The following is an 18,222-nucleotide window of genomic DNA, read 5'->3' as shown; positions in this document are numbered from 1 at the left end:
CTTGCATCAGGGGCAGACCCATGGAAGAACTGTTTGTGTCATAGTAAGATTGATTCATTTACCTTTTTTTTTTCCTCTTTCCTGTTTCCAGTAGATATATGGAGTGATCATTCATTTCAGACAGACCCAGACTTACCACCTGGCTGGAGGAAGATCAATGATATTGCTGGGATCTACTACTGGCACGTACCAACAGGAACAACTCAATGGCAACGTCCCTTGTCCATCCCAACGGATCTCCAGGGCTCACGAAAAGGATCACTTGGTTCCATTACTCCATCTCCTACTCCAGAAACTGAGGTAACATATTGTGTCTTCTTGTTGGATGCATACTGTAATGAAAATTGAAATAACTTTTTGAACTTGCAAGTTTAACTGTTAGCTAAAATGAGCTTTAGAATATGGGGCTCGATAATATCCCAAAGTGTAGCTATTTGTTGTTAATACGTTGTAAGTATCTATTCCTAAGTGCATTTTCCAATGGCTGTACCTCACGAATCATCCTAAACTTTGGATGTGTAGGGTGAAATCAGACATATCTCATATAAATGAGACACCCAGTGCCTCACGAGTGTGAAACTACTGCGGTTCTGTAGCATGTGCTGAAGCATTGCTGCGTTGTATGGATACAGGATATGTAAATTTTTTGCACATTATAGCAGTCTTTTGGCTGGATGTTTTGCTTGCATCTGCTTTCTTTTTGGTTCACGTGATAGGAGTATCCCACAAAGACGTATGAGTCTTCATTAGAGACACCAGTTTCTTTACAGGGTAGTTTCTATTGAATAAACATAAAGTATTCTGAACTGTAAGTCTCTCTTAACATCATACCGGTACAAAATAGCTGCACAGGTGGACCACTGTGTTGCAGTGAGTCTTTAACTAGAAAGAAGAAGAAATGCACTCTCTCTTCCACATATGCTGAAAGAGCAATATGTGATACCACCTTTTAAAACAATCCTTTCAGGCACAAGCCAAGGGTTGACTGATGTCATATAAGTAGAAGAATAAAATTATCAGAAAGAAGAATATGCTTCAAAAAACGCAATCACTTTTTTTTAGTATTGGGAAGACTTTTATGGAATGAAATACTAATATAAAATCAAATTGTTGTGAAATTAATTCTTTTTCATACTAACTTTTCAGAAGAAGATCCACAGTTTTACGAAATCAAGGGAAGTCTTTGTACTAGCTTTGAGTTTCGGATCAGGAAATCCTTAGGGTTTTTTATTTACTTTTAATAAATGTATTTAGATATGACATTTCTTCTGTTCTTGATTTTGTTGATCTGTGCACCAAAATAACTTAAATGAAAGTTAAGAGGAATTAAGGGTATTGAAGTGTGTGTTACTGTCTTGACCCTGAAACTTTTATCCTGTATGGGCTTAAACTTGTACGTTCTTGTTCATTATTTAAGAAAGATTGCTCCCACATGTTCATAAATGCTACTCATAAGGTTTGCAAACTTGACCACAACATTTCAGTTACAGTTTACATCATTCAAGCTCCTGTGGAATGTACTGTGCACCAAGCACACTGGGAATTATTTCTGAGAGGGTTTGTGGAGAAACAACAGCAATTGTTATAATTCAGGTAGAAAACAAGAAAAAAAGTATCCAGAAATGCTGAATGTGAAGTGGTGCACATGCTTCCAGTATAAATTCCTGTAATATACACAAGTGATATATCTTCACCATGAAGTGTTTTTCATGGAGAACAGGGCATTAATTAGTAAGTTATAGACATATTTCACAAAAACCGAGAAAGCAGTAGGGTTAGTAAATTGCAGGGGGAAAATGCATATATTCATTTCAAATATATTTCTACCTCTGTTTAAAATGTCTTTACAATGGAAATTTAAGACCTGCTGGTAATGTGGCAGGTGTACCTTTAACCTTTCACAATTTTGTTTGCTTTAAATGAAGAATAGGTTGTGATTTTTAATAACAATCATTAATTCTCAGCAGCATCATGGAAAATATGAAATGTATGAATTATAACAGCATAGATTTTAATACAGTGTAGATGTATTAAATGAGACATTTGCGGAGTCATTCTAAAATGCCAGGTACGTGAGTACGTAGCAGGCTCATCTAGATTTTGATATGGCAGTTCTAATTCAGCAAGGAATTTGATCCAGCAAAGATCTATGTGTATACAGTTCTGTGGCAGCATCAAGACCGTATACTGTAGTGTAAAAGATGATACAGAAAGTAAACAAGTTTCCAAAGTTTGTATTAGTATGATATTATATGGTTATTTTAATTGCAGGTATAGATGAAGGCATTTGTCTCTTGAAGATTTCTGCGTTCATTGTTAAGCATCTTGCATACTATTATTTAAACAATATTGATTTTTTTGACTGAATGGTTATTACAACAGTGTTGCAATACAATATGAGCAGCCTTACAGTAATGGAGTTCAAAACGGGAATGTGAATTGGGCTCGGGACTTTGTGCACTGCCAAATTCTGAAACTGCTACAAAGAAGGGGCATAGCTGGAGTTACAGTGAGAACTGTTAGGAATGCCTAAGTCTTGCATTTCATGAAACTGCAGAAGTTGAGCTTTTTTTAAGAGGGATCTGGAGGAAGAATCCTTTGGGATTCAGCTGGTTCTGAGCAGAACCCTGGCACAGAGCAGTAAGAGGGAAATAAGCCATAGTGTGGAGTTAAGAGATAAGGGCAGGTAATGAAATACTTTCTAATCTAGATTTAACAGTGTCAGCTTCTGTGAATCGTTGTTTTTTCATTTCTTGGCAATCCGTATTTGCCAGCACCTAGTCATCCCCAGGTCACTTGCGAGCGTTTGTTTTGGTCCCTGTTCACTGCACTGCAGCCTACCCCAAGTGCTCCCCCTCTCCCTGTCAAGGATTAATCTGGACGTCTGTGATACGGTCAGTCTGGCACTGCACAAAAGATGTGGAATTTGGTCTAGAATAGGGGCTCCCAAACTCCTTTATCCCAGCGGTACCATTGGCAGCAGCAGTTGTGGTGGACAGCTTCCAGCTCCAAGTTGGACCGCGTGTGAGCTGTGTACTGCTGGTTCCCTCATTGCTGTTTGGAAGCCTCTGCTCCCAGATAATCTGGTTTGGGAGGGCTAGTTTAGCTCATACCCGCGCGTTGGAATTTGTATTGCTTTCTTCTGAAAAGGTTGGGAGATATGTAGGTTTTAGGCAGATGAAAGAGCATAATCTAGGATTGAAGACCGGTATGGGTAGTGTTTCATATCTGTCCCGATAGGCCTCTGTGAGTCCATAAAAACTACTTTTATCTTTATCACATTTGTCTGTGAAGCATCACGTGCTAGTCTTGAGATGAGTTTATTTGGGCTGTTTCAGCTTTTGAGTTTGTCAAATAAACATTTAGATTAGAAACGCCTCCCCCCCGAGTAAAGCCTTTTTACCCTTTGTCTTGTTTCCTCCTCCTTTTTTTTTATTTTTTGTTATTTTGTGTCCCTGTCTCTTAAATGATGTGATATACAGAAGCTTTGCTTCATTTGGTAGAATGTGGCTCACAGCTGAGGGCAGTCAACAAAGAACAGATCAAGTCAGCCATTTTTATGTTGTAGCTTACTCTGGATATTTTAGCATAAAGAAAAACAGTTACTATTGTTGAACAGAGAATCGGAAAAAAATGGGTTGTGAGGAGTGATTCTGTAATGCATACAAATGGGAAAAGGGGTTTTGAAAAGGAAAAAAATGCAAAAATGTCTTACTTTTGCAGAGTCTGCAAGGCAATTTTTCTTTCACAAGATAATCAGTAAATTTCAATTCAAAGCAATTATGGGTTGAGCATTATGCAAAAATCCTGAAGATTTTACAAAAATCCTAATAAATGCCAAATATGAATAACCTGAAACATTCCTCCCCTTCTTCCCCCTCAAAAGCATGAAGTGTATTTTGGTGTTGCACGGCTGAATAAATTTGACTTAGTTTTAGATGGCTCTTTTCTCCTGTGTGTTGTCAGATGCCTTCCTGTGTGAATCCTTGTCTTTTATAATGTTCCCTGCCAAATTTTAGATGTTTTGCTGCCTCTTTCCCATTTCCTGTACAGAGACAAAGCCATAGGTTTAATTTTCAGTAAGGGATTCGTGGAGATCATGGCAAAACTTGGTGGTAGTTGTGTCTGTTTGTAGTGTGACTCCTCCCAGGCCTGGATCACCTCTAGAAGTTCTGTAGGTAGCAGAACCACCAGCAGCTAATAATTAAAGAGGAGGGGCTTAGCAGGAAAAAATAACAACTCGATTAATTCAAAGACATGTTTGGGAAGAGTTACTCCTGGGAGTTGTTTCTTGTAAATGTCTCCTCCAGTGGGGATTATACTGAGAACACTTCTGAGGTGAGAGGTCCACCCTGCAAATTAATGCATTGGGCCGTATTAGTAGGTACCACTTCATCTTGGGGCTGAGCTGGACAACCTGGGAGAGCTCATCCTGAAAGGGGACACGAATTACTGGAATACTTGGTTTGGTGAAGCTACAAAGAGGTAGCTCTGGGTCTCTCAGCAACCAAATCTCCTGTCCTACCTGCCTCTTGTTCAGGACTGGGAGATTTCTGTCCTCATGGGGAAGAGGAAAGGGGCAACTCCAACATCAGCTGCTCTCTGCAGTCCTTACTAAGGCTCCTTCCCTTCACTGTCCTTTTTGTATGCATTCTCTCCAGAAATTATTTGGTTTTTACCTTGTATGTATCTTATCCTTGTATATGTTGTTGTGTTTCAGTATTTCTAGTTCCAGTAGTGTTAGGATCTTGTAACAAAAGTGCCAATCAAATGGAAATCTTAATGTTTCCCCTTAATTGCTGTTTATCAAAGGCTGTAGCAGCTGTGGCCAACATTCATATTCAGATTCATTTTGCTTGCTTTTAAGGTCATAGTTAAAGAGTAATTTCATTGTCTGTTCCTAATTTATATTAACTTTCCTTGTTTCGATCATTTGTTTTGGTAAGTAACTGTTAGAGGCATGTCTTTTCTCCCTGTTCCTCCAAATGCCATGGTATAGTGGAGTAATTAGTTGAAGTTTGAGGTGATCTGTTCCCTAACCCATCCTGTAAATATCAATGCTAACAACAGTGTCTTGTGTTTTTTTCTTTTTCTTTTTTTTTATCAATGTGCTTCTTCCTTTGTGAATAATTATGTGTCTAGAAACAGCCATGGAGTGATTTTGCTGTACTGAATGGGGGAAAGATTAATAGTGACATTTGGAAGGCAAGTATATTGTCAGATTTTAGAACCTTTAATACTATTACCTTTGTTTTTTGCATGGCAGTGGCTGTTTTTTTCCCCTTTTATTTTTCCATGAATGTCATTCATAACTTAGGCCAAAGTGAATGGGGGTACTGCTAGGGATGTCTAGCTCACAAACATGCTGCCTTTTCTGATCTTTCCACTTGGAATGGATTCAGTCTAAACTAGCAGGGCAACTGCCGTGACGTAACGAATAAGATGCCTGCACTGAATGAAATGCAGCTTGAGAATATATGCATGCCTCTTTTCAACTTCAACCAGAAATACTGTCGCTTCTTTGCAGGGAGGATTTAATTTCCCTTTGAAATAACATGGTGGTATACTTAATACTATATTAATAGCACTTAATACTATACTAATAGCACTACCTTTATCTCTAGGATCTGCACGCAGCCACTGTGAACCCAGACCCAAGTCTGAAAGAGTTTGAAGGAGCAACGTTGCGCTATGCCTCTTTGAAGCTCAGGTACAATGACTTCAGAAGTCTCTGTGGAATGACCAGCTCCATTTTGTGCTGTAGTGCAATTTTTATACGATTTTAAGATTGATTGCTGTCTTTTTTTTTTTTTCCTGTAACAGAAATGGTCCACAATCTGATGATGATGATTCTTGTAGCATCAACAGTGATCCAGAAGCCAAGGTCTGTAAGAAGATCCACAGTGGGATAACAATTAAAAATTTGTAGTTGTAAACATAACTTGGAAGGAACAGAATGTCTTCTAAGTTTTGAAATTAACTGTACTTCTCTTGGCACAGTGTAGATTGACCATGCAAGACTAATTCCATCAAAGGAATTTGCAGATTCAAAGCTTCATTCAATTTGGTCAGGAAAGCGTGACTTATTTTAAAATCATGTAAGCCAAGAAATTGAATGTTGCAGCACAAGATTCTAATGTGCAACTCTAATAACTGACCTTTTGCACCACTAAGTGAGATTTGTGTCCTGAGGGAGAGAGGTCTGTTGTTTGTCATGGCAGGACAGCTTCCTGGGACGTTCAGTGACAGAATTTGCTCTTTATTCTCAAGTTTGTCCATTTTTTAAGTAATCTTCCTTGTTTACATGGCTGCTTGAACTTGCAGTTAGTAACAAGGAAGTTACTTTTTAGAACAGGGAACTTTGTATCTTAGAACAGAGAACGCAACCTAGTTTGAGGGTAAAATTTATAGAGAAAAATGAGACCATTATGTGAGCAAGCACCACAATTAAATCAGAGCCTTTACGTATCTCCAGGTTTTTTTTGGTGGTGGTTTTGCCTTGTGCTTGCATCCATTTTTAAGGATGCATGTGAATCTCTGTAGTTGGAAATCCAGGTAATTTAAATAAGTGTTTTGGCTGTGCCATACACCTGCAGTGACTGACAAGATCAGAAGCTACTTACATGCAGTATGTAACAGAGTTAATAATTATAATAACATTAATGAGCTATTTTAGGAGAGAAAACAGACTGATCGGAGTACTTAATCTTCTTTGTCATCTTGATTATTTGGCTTGTGATGTTTAAATCAGATGTGAATAAATGTGTTTTGCTTGGCAGGCTGGCAGTTAAAAAGGGTTTCAGCTGTGCTCATTACAATGACAAGCACTAAATTCTGAGCACAGTAGATGGAGTTGGAGGAGTGATGAGCATTAGGTACCTGTCCTCAGAACCAGAAAGCTGTTTTCTTTCAAGATAAGCCATATGGTATGGAAAATGTTGTAGGGAGACGGTATTTTGATATGTCGGATTCTTTACCGGGCAATTTGCATTGGGTAGAATTAGGAGCCCTTCCTGCATGGACAACCATGGCAGTATTTGTGTGGACGAATGACTCATGTGACATCATCTCCCCTCCCTCTCTGGCATGCTGTTTAAAATTCAAAATTTATGAAACTGATACCCATCCAGTGTCTGTGAAATAGGTCAGTGCCAAAAACGTGTCCTCTTTCGTCTGTCACAGCTGGTTTTGTTTCTCCTGTTTAGGCAAAAGTGTGCTGATGATGCTTAAATGAGTAATCAAAATTGTGTGCTGAAACATTCACAGAAGTGAGTGAGAAGAGCAAGACAAGAAACAGAGGAGAAACTATAGGTGTTTGGTGGTTTGTTTGGGTTTTTTTTTTTAAGTCACTTGAGTCAGACCCCCTTACCTGCTCTCTGTCACTGCCTGATGGGGATGTTGTGCAAGGGCAGTAGTGACCACGTGTGTGGTCCTGTGGATGAAGCTCAGCAGCGCTGAGGTTGCTCTGCAGTGGGAGAGGCTGTGCGCAGAGCTGTTCAGAGCATCTGCCTCGGGGACAGGACGAGCAGTTGCTGCGCGGCCATACCTCACGGGGTGGAAACTGGTCTGGAAACAGCAGGGAGAATCTTCACCTGCTCTGGAAATGCTGTGGGATCTTTAATTCTCACATGGATGGGAAGGGGATGTGGTAGGTGGATTCCTTGCTAGGAATTTTACCCAAAATATTGTGAGGCTGGAAGAATCACAGAATCACAGAATAGTAGGGGTTGGAAGGGACCTCTGTGGGTCATCTAATCCAACCCTCCTGCCGAAGCAGGGTCACCTACAGCAGGCTGCACAGGACCTTGTCCGGGCGGGTCTTGAATATCTCCAGAGAAGGAGATATTCAAGAAGAAGTCTGATAGGATTTGAAACTGATGACCTGAGACTTGGAAAATCAGAGGGTTTAGCCCCTTAGGCTCTCCTATGCCACAAAACATGCCTTAACTATATTTGATTGAAGCTTGCTTTTGTGTGGCAGCAAGCAGATACTTTTTTTTTTTTTTTAACTCGTTAAACTCTCTATTGGAAGAATTTGTTAAAGTGAATCTTGTTAGAGGTATTTTAGAGCTCTTATAGAGCTCTTAAACCTATTTAAACCTATTCATGATGCTGGCCAGTACATTTGAAAAAAAATCAAATGAAAAACTTAAATTTCCTCAGTGGCACCGAGTAATGCTGTCTTTTAGCAAAGGGAACCATGCCACCTTGTGGAAGGCTGAAGTAGTTGTCTTCTTCCAAAGTCTGTCAACTGCAAATATTGTAGCACTGCAAAAACGTCACTTTGGGGGAGAAGTGTGTCATATAATTCATGTAATTCTTGTGAGAAAAGTGATTTATGCAGCAACACAGTTAAGCATTCAAAATTGTCAATAAACAACAAATGTTTCTCTATACATCATGTGCTTAAGATGCAGTTCGGAGCTTCATATCCTTGGCATCTTGGTGCAAGTTGTCTGCACTAGGCCATAAAAGAGAAGGGGTAGCAGGAGAAAGGAGAGAACGATTACATCCAGCTTCTTGATTTCAGTAATTTATTTTGGTAGGAATGTCTTGAAGAAATGCTCATTGCGCTTGACAAGGATCCTAATTCTACAAGTGAAACACGCACAACTGGAAATGAGTTTTGAATTGGTACTTCCCAGGAGACAGATCATAACCTTCCTGGTTAATTTATAGAGCAACCTGTGCCTTCCTAATTGAGTTTCAAGGGAGGTAAAAAGATGCTTTTGCCAATCCTGGACTGTAAATTCCTCTGCGCTGTCTCTTTTTACATTGTTGTAAAATATGATAGCTGTGTGTAAAAGTATAGAAAGATACTAAATTTTTTCGTTGTGGTCATGCAGACAAACTGAACCTCCTGGGAAGCCTGCCTCTGTTCCCAGGAATGGGATGAAAAATGGGAAATTCATGTGGCTCGGTTGCACCAGAATCTTTTCACAATTGGCCTGTTTGGCCTGACATTTGGGCTTGCCTTTATTCTCTCCTTTTAAATGTGGTTTTCTGCTAAGGCTTAATGTAGTCTTTCTGTGTTAAGCATGGGTTTTTGAATTCCCTGTCCACATTAGCCTGTTCAGCAGAGCTTCACTTTCCAGCCTTCCCATTTTAAAATAGTTTCAACCATATTTTGAAGTCTAAGAATGGGAAGAATGTATTTATATCTGTGGGAGTACTAGGCAGTTGCTCCAAAAGTCTGTTTTCTAGTTTAGAAACCAGTAAATGCTCAGGATCTCAAATGAAGAGGAGACTATTTCCAAGAGGGGCAGAGGTAGGAGCTATTTAAATTTAATTACTTACCTGCAGTTCAATGAAAACACAGTTGGAGGCATGGAAAGTGAGTTGGTGATGGACTCCTATGGATGATGTGAGCTTTGGGGATTAACCAGTTGGATTTAACATGTGAAGGATGTTTCTGACAAGCTGTCTTGTCAAACCACTTGTGCCTGTCATGAAAGTGGCCCATAAAAAGCACTGTAGAAATAATTTTACAAAATACTATGTGTGTGTGTCCCCCCAAAGAGTAAATATCCATCTCTCTGCTGCATTTTTGCTATGGAAGGAAGCATGTGCGTTTTGGAGATACCCTGCATTTGCTTGTTTCTGGTCTTCTCCAGAAGCAAGTATCCTGGCTAGACACGGACCATTTGTAAATAGTAAGTGATGGACATGAGTCTGATTTCTGATATAAGTGAAGACCTGATCAGAGAGGAAGAGTTTTTACCAAGTCTAGTAATTTCAAGAAAGGACCATCTTTTCACATTGAATTCCATTATTCTCTCTCACAGTCAGAGTAGCTTCTAAAATTTTTGGTGCAGACAGGGAGTATTCATCATTTTCCAGCAGTTTCACAGTCCACCTCATACTGCATGTAATCTTTTCATGAGTGCATGAAATGCTACAAAAAGCTTCAGTTCAATTCCTTGCCATTAATGGACTCAATTCAATTAATTAAATCTGAGGAGTTTGTTCCACCTTAAGTCCCCTCACAGAAAAAAAAAAAGAAAAGATTAAGTCTAGAAGAAAACTTAGGCATCTTCAACAGGTTTCCTTCCAAAATAGTACTTCTGCTTGTTTTTGGAATTGGAATTTTTCTTCCAAAATCAGTCCTTGGTTTTCATTCCCTAGGAAACAGGACCTGTTACAGAGTAGAGGACTAGAAGAAATCTTGAGCCTATTGCTTTACCCTTATGGGGAACCACACTATATAACCCCATGTATTAATTACAAGTTTCTTCTTAAATGTTTTGGGGTTTGTTTTTTTTCCTTGACTAGTCTCACAGACAGACTGGTTTGAGTATTACCTGCCTTTGATGGTCAAAAACTTTTTAATCTAAACTTTGAGGCCAGTTTTTAACATCTTATTCTGTATTTAGCCACCTTCTAGTGCGTTTATAGTGGGCATTTATGTCTCTTCTTCAGCTTAGTTTTATTAAAGTAAACAAGCCAAGTGCTTTTAATTATTCATAATGAGGCTAGCATAGTTGCCATCTTCTTATGAATCCCTGTTTCCCTGACTGTTGTAGCATCTCTGTGTTTTCTGTCTTTAATTTTTAAGCATGGGTGATCAGATTTGTTATTTTGGGTGGAGTTTCTCCAGGGCTTTATAGGGTAGATTTCAAATGCCCATATTCTCTGTTGAAAGTTCTTGACACATAATTTCATTTACTTTTTCAACTCCTGAGTAAGTAATCATTTCAGTTGCAATTTAAGCCATAATTATAACTAGTGTTTATAAGTTTATGAGAGTAAGTGGAAGAAGAGTTCTGGTCTTTATCTCCACAATTTGAATAACAACTTGGTCAGGAGGGGGCAGTTGGTTGTTTTGTTTTGCTTTTTTCGAAGAATCTTATTGCCAGTAGCTGAAAGTTTCTTGTGAACAGCAGAATTTCATATTTTGGGGATTAGCCTAAACAGTGCGTACATAGTTCTTTTAACACTAAGCTGCTGCCAAGAGAAAACTAAATGCATATTTGGGAGATGCTGATTTTTGCATTGATGAGATGATGTGGAAACGGTTTCACAAAATGCAGGAAAGCAGATTATGCTCAGTGCTCATGGATCTTCTTTAAATTATGTTCTGAAGTGTTTTAAATCAAAAGAACTATAGATTAAGAGTCGAGTAGTTTTTAAAAAATTACTGCCTTTTGGTATTGGCTTATCTTAGGCTTTCAGAGGGAAGAATGACAATCTGGGAATAAAATCTTAAAAAAAAAAAAACACTAAAGAAAAACACAATCTAAAACCAAATTAAACATTGTAGTGGAGTCTGGAGTTAGGATTTTTTCCTAGTTTCCTTCAAAAACAAAAAGGTGCCCTTAGTTTCTTCCCCCTCTCACCATCTGGGTAGTCAATTTAGTAGCTTTCAAAACTGTGAGTCAAAATACAGATCTTCTGTTTGAAACATCCAGGGAATAATCAAAAAGAGGTCAGTCTTGACAATTACTGTAGTACAGCAAAAGTTTATCCCACTTTCCATCCTTGCAGCTTCCGGGTAGCAATGGTGAGTGGTGGGGACGGCGGTTTCTGAGGTGGTTGGTTGTTTCTGCACTTGGCTGTTTGCCATTAGCAGCGTTAAGGCACCCTCCCAGCTATGGAGATGCGGCAGGTAGATGATGCAGGTGCTCAAAAACATTCTGCTTTGAAAGCACTTTTAGAAATAGCAGAATTGTAAAGCACTAAAATACATCTCCTGGACTTTTTTTTTTTTTTTAAATAGTGTCTTTTTCATTTTGTACATTAGAACTTTTGGAGAGTGTATTTGCTCGTTCATTATCGCTCCATGATTGGTACTTATTACTATTGACATGTATTGTGTCATTAAGTAATGATATAAGTGATAATGTCATGATGTGAGGTACATCATAATACAGATTTCCATCTAGAGGATATTTGCTTCCACCTCATCCCTAAATGGAGTCTTGTTTAATCAAATATTAAGATTAATCCAGGGCAGAGGAAGACGTAGTGCTTTTCCCAAATCTAAGCGATTGACTTTTTTAATGGTATACAGAGTTACAATATGTTTAATTATTATAATGATATACATAGAACACAAGTATCTGGGGTAATGTAGTTTAATTTCTTGAGCCCTTCAAGATTTATAATTAGAACCTGCAAAATGTTACATGTCTCTGACTCTTCGAAATCCCACGTATCTCTGGGATCTAATTAGACGCGAACCTTTCGTGCAGTATCAGGATACGGGTGACTGAACAGCAGGAGAGGTGTAGAGGGAGAGATCTTACTTGTAGCCTTCCTTAGGAAAATATATCACAAAGCCTTTCCTCATGTGAGAGAGAGTGGAAACCGCCTTACTATTAATTTCCAGGTTTGTAATACAATAATTATGTCTTGAGTTTGCGGGCATTATCAGTATTTGCTTTATTAAGATATACTGTACAAAATGTTTGCATTGGGCTGCTGGATTTCTGCAGGACTGGGAAAAGAGAAGATAAAATAGAAAAATACTTGTTTCAAATCAAATCAAAATATCTTCTTGGCCCGTAAAGTTCCAGTATTGACAGCGACTTTGTCTGCCATGGGTCTGTTGACCAGGAATTGTTGTTGGAGTAGTAAGAACATAGATAGCAGTTACTTTACAGGAGGATAAATGATGCAGATGGGAGCTGTGTGGGTCACACTTTACCCCTGAAGCAATTACTGCCTTGTGGGTGGCCAGGTTGCATGGGCAGTTTAGGTGCACACCAGTGACCGCTCTCCCCATGGGGAGGTAGCGTCCCTGACTGCCAGCGTGCCCTGCCTCCGAAATCGCAACTGTGGGGCACCGAGTGCGCTGCCGTGGCCCCCAGGTAATGAGAAACCATTTCCAAAGTGAAACGGTGCTGCTAAAATTTGCAGCTGCTGTACCAGGAAGTGCCGGCCACGTCTGAGAAAACATGGATAGACTGGATTTTTTTTTTTTCTTTAAAAAAAACCCATGATGCTGTTTCTTCCAGTGGTGTCTGTCTGAAAAGAGTTTTCTGTTGCTTCACCAGGTCAGAGTGCCAGTGTCACCTTCAGTACCATTTCTCATGGAGACGCATGGTGCAGTTTTTCTTGGCTGGGGTCTGTATACAGCATCTCGCTGTAAACAATCACTGAACAAACCTGGCTGTTGTGCAGAACACAAGAAGAACCTAGCTGCTGCTCTTAGAGATAATTTTTTGGGGTTTTTTTAAGGATCTACACTTCCTAATACTTTTATTCTTTCTTATTTTGGAGTGGTTTTAATCACAATTTATTCACTGTTCTGTGGTGCAGCACAGTGAACATTCTGGGCCAACAGTACTTTGTGTATGGTTGATGAAGGAGCCCTCAGGAGTGGACAGAAACCAGGGGAAGAAGCATCCTGCATCATACTCAAGTCCCACAGGCAAAAAGCTCTTGTTGCTGTTCTGCAGGCCAGTGTATTTGGTGTGCAGGCAGCTCCCAGTTTAGCTCAGCCTCTGCTGATATTGCTGGCAGACCTCCCCATCAGCTCGCCAGCATCTTTGCTAACACACTGCAGAGGTAATCACAGCTTGCAGCCCTTCGTACTGTCCATTGGAGACCAACCATTTCACCTCTAAAACAGTATATAGCCTCTGTCAGCTCCAGCTTTAGAATGACCTCTTGATTCTGAACTGTCTGTTCATCATCTTGCTGCTACAAAATTAACTGATCAGATTATATTTTTGTATTTCTCTTCAATTATTTACATTAGCTTGCCAGTTTAGGGCGGCTCAGGGAGATAGCCTGCTCTAGTCTGCAATGTCACTAAGTTTACTGTTCCATTGGATAGGTTTTTAATGGAAAAAAATGTAGAGTGTGTATTGTGTGTGTATTAAATAATAGGTATTTTTATATATGTTATATGTTGTATATATACACAGTTTGAAAACAGCATGGTGCAACCTTGGTGCGTTATTTGTCCATTGTGGAACTGCTGAAAGGTTTTTCTCCATTGATTCAGTAAGGTCGAGAGTTCACCTAAAGGTGTTTTTTTTTTTAATTCAAAGTTGGATGTCATGCATGTTACCTTTGATATTATGCACCACAGTACTGAATAAAGTGCTGCTGGCTGCATTAGAGCCACTTAATCAGCCTGCAAAAGAGCCATCATCAGAAAAATACAGCATTTAAGGTTAAGGTGACAAGTGCAGAACATTAGTTTTTAAGGAATGAATGCAGACATTCTTTCATGCCCTGTAAACTCCTGCAGGGCTTGTCTTTACTGACAAAGCATATGTGTGTTTGTTGGGGTCATTTTTTATGTTGCAGAATAATGAAACCTGCGTTGAGTTATCCTAACAGTTCAGTTATTCTGCAAGAGAGACCCTAATTTGAGCATCATTGCAACAATCACCCTCTGTTAGTTTCTGGTGAAATGTATGATTGCCTTTTCTTCACTGAGGAAGCTTTGTTTTTGTTTCACTATATTAAAATGAAACCCAAAACACCCTAAATAGCTCAAAGCAAAGTCCATAAACCCATCATTTTAGGATGTGAAGTCAAGCTATCTGCAAAGTATCTAAAATCAAAGCCTATTCTTTACTGAGAATGGAGAAAAGAATAAAATGATTTTAATTTCTTCTTCAGAACTATGTATTGCAAAAGGGCATTAGTAGACAGTAATAGTGTCCATTTCATTTTTGCTCAACTGGCTAGATTTTTTACTTGATTCAGAAGTAAGGTAATGAATAAGAAATTGGGATTAAAAAAAAATCTTGAACCAGCACAATGGTCCTGCAACATTTTCTTGCCTTGATAGAGCAGATTTGACCTCTGGCTGTGAGCCAGCAGGAACCACTGAGACAGAAATATTAAACTCAAGCCAAGAGAGGGACTTTTGTCATCCTACGCATTGGAGTCTGCAAGTCTGGAAAAAATGAGACTAGTGTCTTGGAGAATGAGTAAGGGACTGTGAAGGCAGAAAGTTCAATATTGGCCTGCTTTAGAGAAGCCATTTACTATAAAGGTTATTTTACAGAATTTGTGAAGCCCTCATATTTTATTCCGCAGAAGTTTAGTTTACAATCATCTGCTTGCAATAGCAATTATTAATGATTTCTGAATTCTGTTGTGACCTGAATATCTCTGTGCTTATTTTTGTATGGCATGCACATTTTCAGCAGTTGAAATAATACAACATGAACTGCAACAGAAAGCTGGAAATGTTGAAAAATGTTATTAGTGTGTTTTTAATTCTGCATTTTTAAATGTTTGTAGTTAAGAATTTTGGTGTCACAATTTTTAGTGTTTCTCTGAGAAAATGGATATATTGCAGTCTGTTCACATCAATTAAATGAAAGGGTTTGCTTGATCACTAATTGCATAAGATCTCTTTATTCTTTTGTTACTCAGTTTAGCTTTGATCATCTCCAGTATTTTCATCTGGAGTCAATGCAAGATTTCTTCATGTGTAGCAGGCAAATATACTGGAACATAGTTCTTTCTTGGATATAGGGTGGCTATATTTTAAGATACTTGATCTTCCAAAGCATAAAATAATACAATAGTTTGTTTTATTTTTAAATTGTTAAATGAAATGTAAGTAGAATTTCCGAGATTGTGTTGACTGCATTTGAAACAGTTAATTATGTGACCTACATGCTGTGTCTCAGGCACAAGCCTGCTCAGTGGTCTGTGATAAAAGACCTTATTAAATAGTGTAATGATTTACGTATGTCTGCAGACAGATACAACCTTTTAAAAGGAAAAACATAATAAAGGGAAGCAAAGGGAAATCTAAGTCTTTTAGGCTCAGAAGTAGGGAAGAAATTAGTAGCACAGATTTAAACCATCAAGGCAAACATACTCTAGTGTAGATGTTCATAGTGGCTAGCAACAGCTGTGTGACCTGAAAAACAATCAGTCCATGTGTTTGTAGTGTTCATTAGCTTGTTGTTCTCAAACTGATGTTCTAATCTAATATTTGCCCTGTAATGCGATCTTTCTATCCATGCCCATATGATCATTCCAGTTTCCAGTACTACTCTGACATCAATCTTGTGTAATTGATCTCTTGTCGTCTGTCTAGTAGGGGATTGTATAGAGTGTGCATTTGCTTATGTGCAGAGAGTTGTCATGGCTCTGCATTCCTGTCAAAGTTCCTTTCAGAGTTCCTCTTGTAAAGGCTGCTGCAGAGCAGAACCCTACCCTGTGGTGAAGGTTTTGCAATGCCAAAGAGAAGAAGTGTGAACCACGGTTCATTCATTCCTTCAAACCTAAAGCTCATCCAGCTTTAGGCAATGTTTTAGATGAGAACTGCACTGCAAGGGAGGTTTACGGCCTTTTACAGAGTTTGGATTACAGCTTTTATGAGTTTGGCATTTTGGCTACAGATCATTAACCCTGAAATATTAATTGGATTTGCAGCCATGCAAACCTGTGTTCCCCAGGAATGTAAAACTGACCAGTGATACCTGTGTTTTCATTTCCGTCCACCTGTCTTTTCATGGGGCAGCGTGTGAGAAGGCAGCCTTTTTTTCCCTGTGGCCTTTTTTCACTGTGTATTTTCTTTGCACAACGTCCTGTGTAGCCTAGCAAGAAATGTGAAGTTTCCAGTCAACATGAAAATACAAGATTGTTGATGTACTGTGGTTTAAACGACATTTTTTTATTCACCTATCTGAGACACACAGTATTCATGGTAGTATTTTTGATCCTTCCCCATCCTAAACAGCAGTATACAATTCCTAATTTTGTCTTTAGTCCTGCTGTATTTGTCAGCTTGCTTTGGTTTTTTTTTTCAAGCCTGCTTTTCTTTGCCAGCTCTTGGAAGAAGTCTGGGCACTGTAGATGCAAGCAGGCAGGAGAATCATGTTTCACTTGTTTTTATTCAGATATGTTTTCTAAATTATCCTTTTTAGAGTTTTGATTTCAAGATAAAGCAGAGGGTTTGTCCAGGCACAAAAAATTGTAAGATTTTATTTTGTAAGTTAATGCTAATAATGTATAACAAGATGAGGTGGACTACTGTCAGCCAAAAGTTGGCACATGGATTATGAAATTATGATTTGCCAATAATTATGATTTGCCAGCAACTATCTGTGAGCCTTGGGTAGAGGTGCTTAACCAGCTGGCATCACCAGGAATGTCTGCTTTACCGAGCTCATAGACTCTTACTCGAGGACAGCTGCACTCTGGTTTTCAGCTTGCCTTGTTTTGACTCTAGATATTAGTGCCAGGAGAAGGGAGGGTGCTTTAGCAAAGCCCTTTCAGGTCCAAGGAAGCACTTGGTCTCTTGGCTAGTAAGTACCGTTGGTAGGAGCTGGGGAACCATGATGCTGCATTAGTGTGCTAGAGAGCTAAGCTATTCTGCTGTCATGGCTAGCTCAGCTAGCCCTGGTTGAAGAATTGGGTCATACCTGACTGAAGACACTAGGTGGTTTGTTTCTGCTGGGTTTTGTGTTATTTTGTGTTAAAGAGTACCTCTGAGTCAAGTAATTGAGGGAGGAGGAAAAACCCACCAAGAATAAAACATGAAGTGGATCTTTTCTAAGAGAGATCTATAGCTGCTGATAGAGAGAGGGACGCAGGCACACACTTCCACCCCCCACCCGCCCCCAGGAGTGGCAATATAGACTTTTATTATATTGATGATAAATGAAACGTAGTATGTATCACATGTTACTCTGAGTCTTCATATTTTTTAGTGCTGAAATCTGTATGAAGCTCTGCTACCACTTCTAAGTCATGCCAGCACATGTATTCAGTTAGAGGCGCCCAAGAAATAGAAGATTGTTCGTCTTTAAGTGTATTTTGAGCAAAAGAATGCTTCTTGAATGTGTAGAGTCAGGGGCATAGGCATTGCGTTGCTTTGTGGGTGGGGTGTTGAGTCTTTCTGGGTTTTATTGAAAAGTTTTTTTTATTATTTGGAGTGAGTCTTTGGGAAATCGGTTTGTTCTGATGAAGCTGTTCTGAAGTATTTTATTTGGGTTTATTTGGTAAGGGCATCTTGTAAAACACACAGACAAAAACTTACCAGTGCCAGAAGCTAAGTGGGTTTCTCACGTCTACATCGTGGCTTTGAAGCAGGGAAGGAAGCCAGGCCCTTCACATGGAGGGAAATACATGGGATGGACAAGAAGAGCATCCCCCTGTTCAGCTAGCTGTACTGTAATGACAGTGGGCTAGGAAGGGAAAGCAATACAGCAATACAGTGGATGCCATCACTGGGGAAATTAAAACTTAGAATAAAAATGGCCAGGAAAAAAACCCAAACCAAAACAGTCCACCATC

General features: G+C 39.1%; 1 protein-coding gene across 14 annotated transcripts in view; it reads left to right on the top strand.

Annotated features, from left to right (window-relative positions):
* The window catches only part of APBB2 (amyloid beta precursor protein binding family B member 2), a 196,126-nt gene that overhangs the window by 126,993 nt on the left and 50,911 nt on the right, over positions 1-18,222 (top strand). For 9 of the 14 annotated variants that reach the window (XM_075420730.1, XM_075420738.1, XM_075420729.1 and 6 more), the window contains 4 exons: positions 92-300; positions 5,143-5,205; positions 5,625-5,710; positions 5,824-5,884. In XM_075420730.1, the coding sequence (XP_075276845.1) occupies positions 92-300; positions 5,143-5,205; positions 5,625-5,710; positions 5,824-5,884 (419 nt within the window). The remainder of the gene's footprint in view (positions 1-91; positions 301-5,142; positions 5,206-5,624; positions 5,711-5,823; positions 5,885-18,222) is intronic. The other 5 variants (XM_075420736.1, XM_009935500.2, XM_075420737.1 and 2 more) reach the window with 3 other exon arrangements.

The sequence above is a fragment of the Opisthocomus hoazin genome, chromosome 5 (assembly GCF_030867145.1).
Source record: "Opisthocomus hoazin isolate bOpiHoa1 chromosome 5, bOpiHoa1.hap1, whole genome shotgun sequence".
Lineage (NCBI taxonomy): Eukaryota > Metazoa > Chordata > Aves > Opisthocomiformes > Opisthocomidae > Opisthocomus > Opisthocomus hoazin.
Note: the sequence above shows the minus strand (reverse complement) of the source record. Positions and strands in the feature narration are given on the sequence as shown.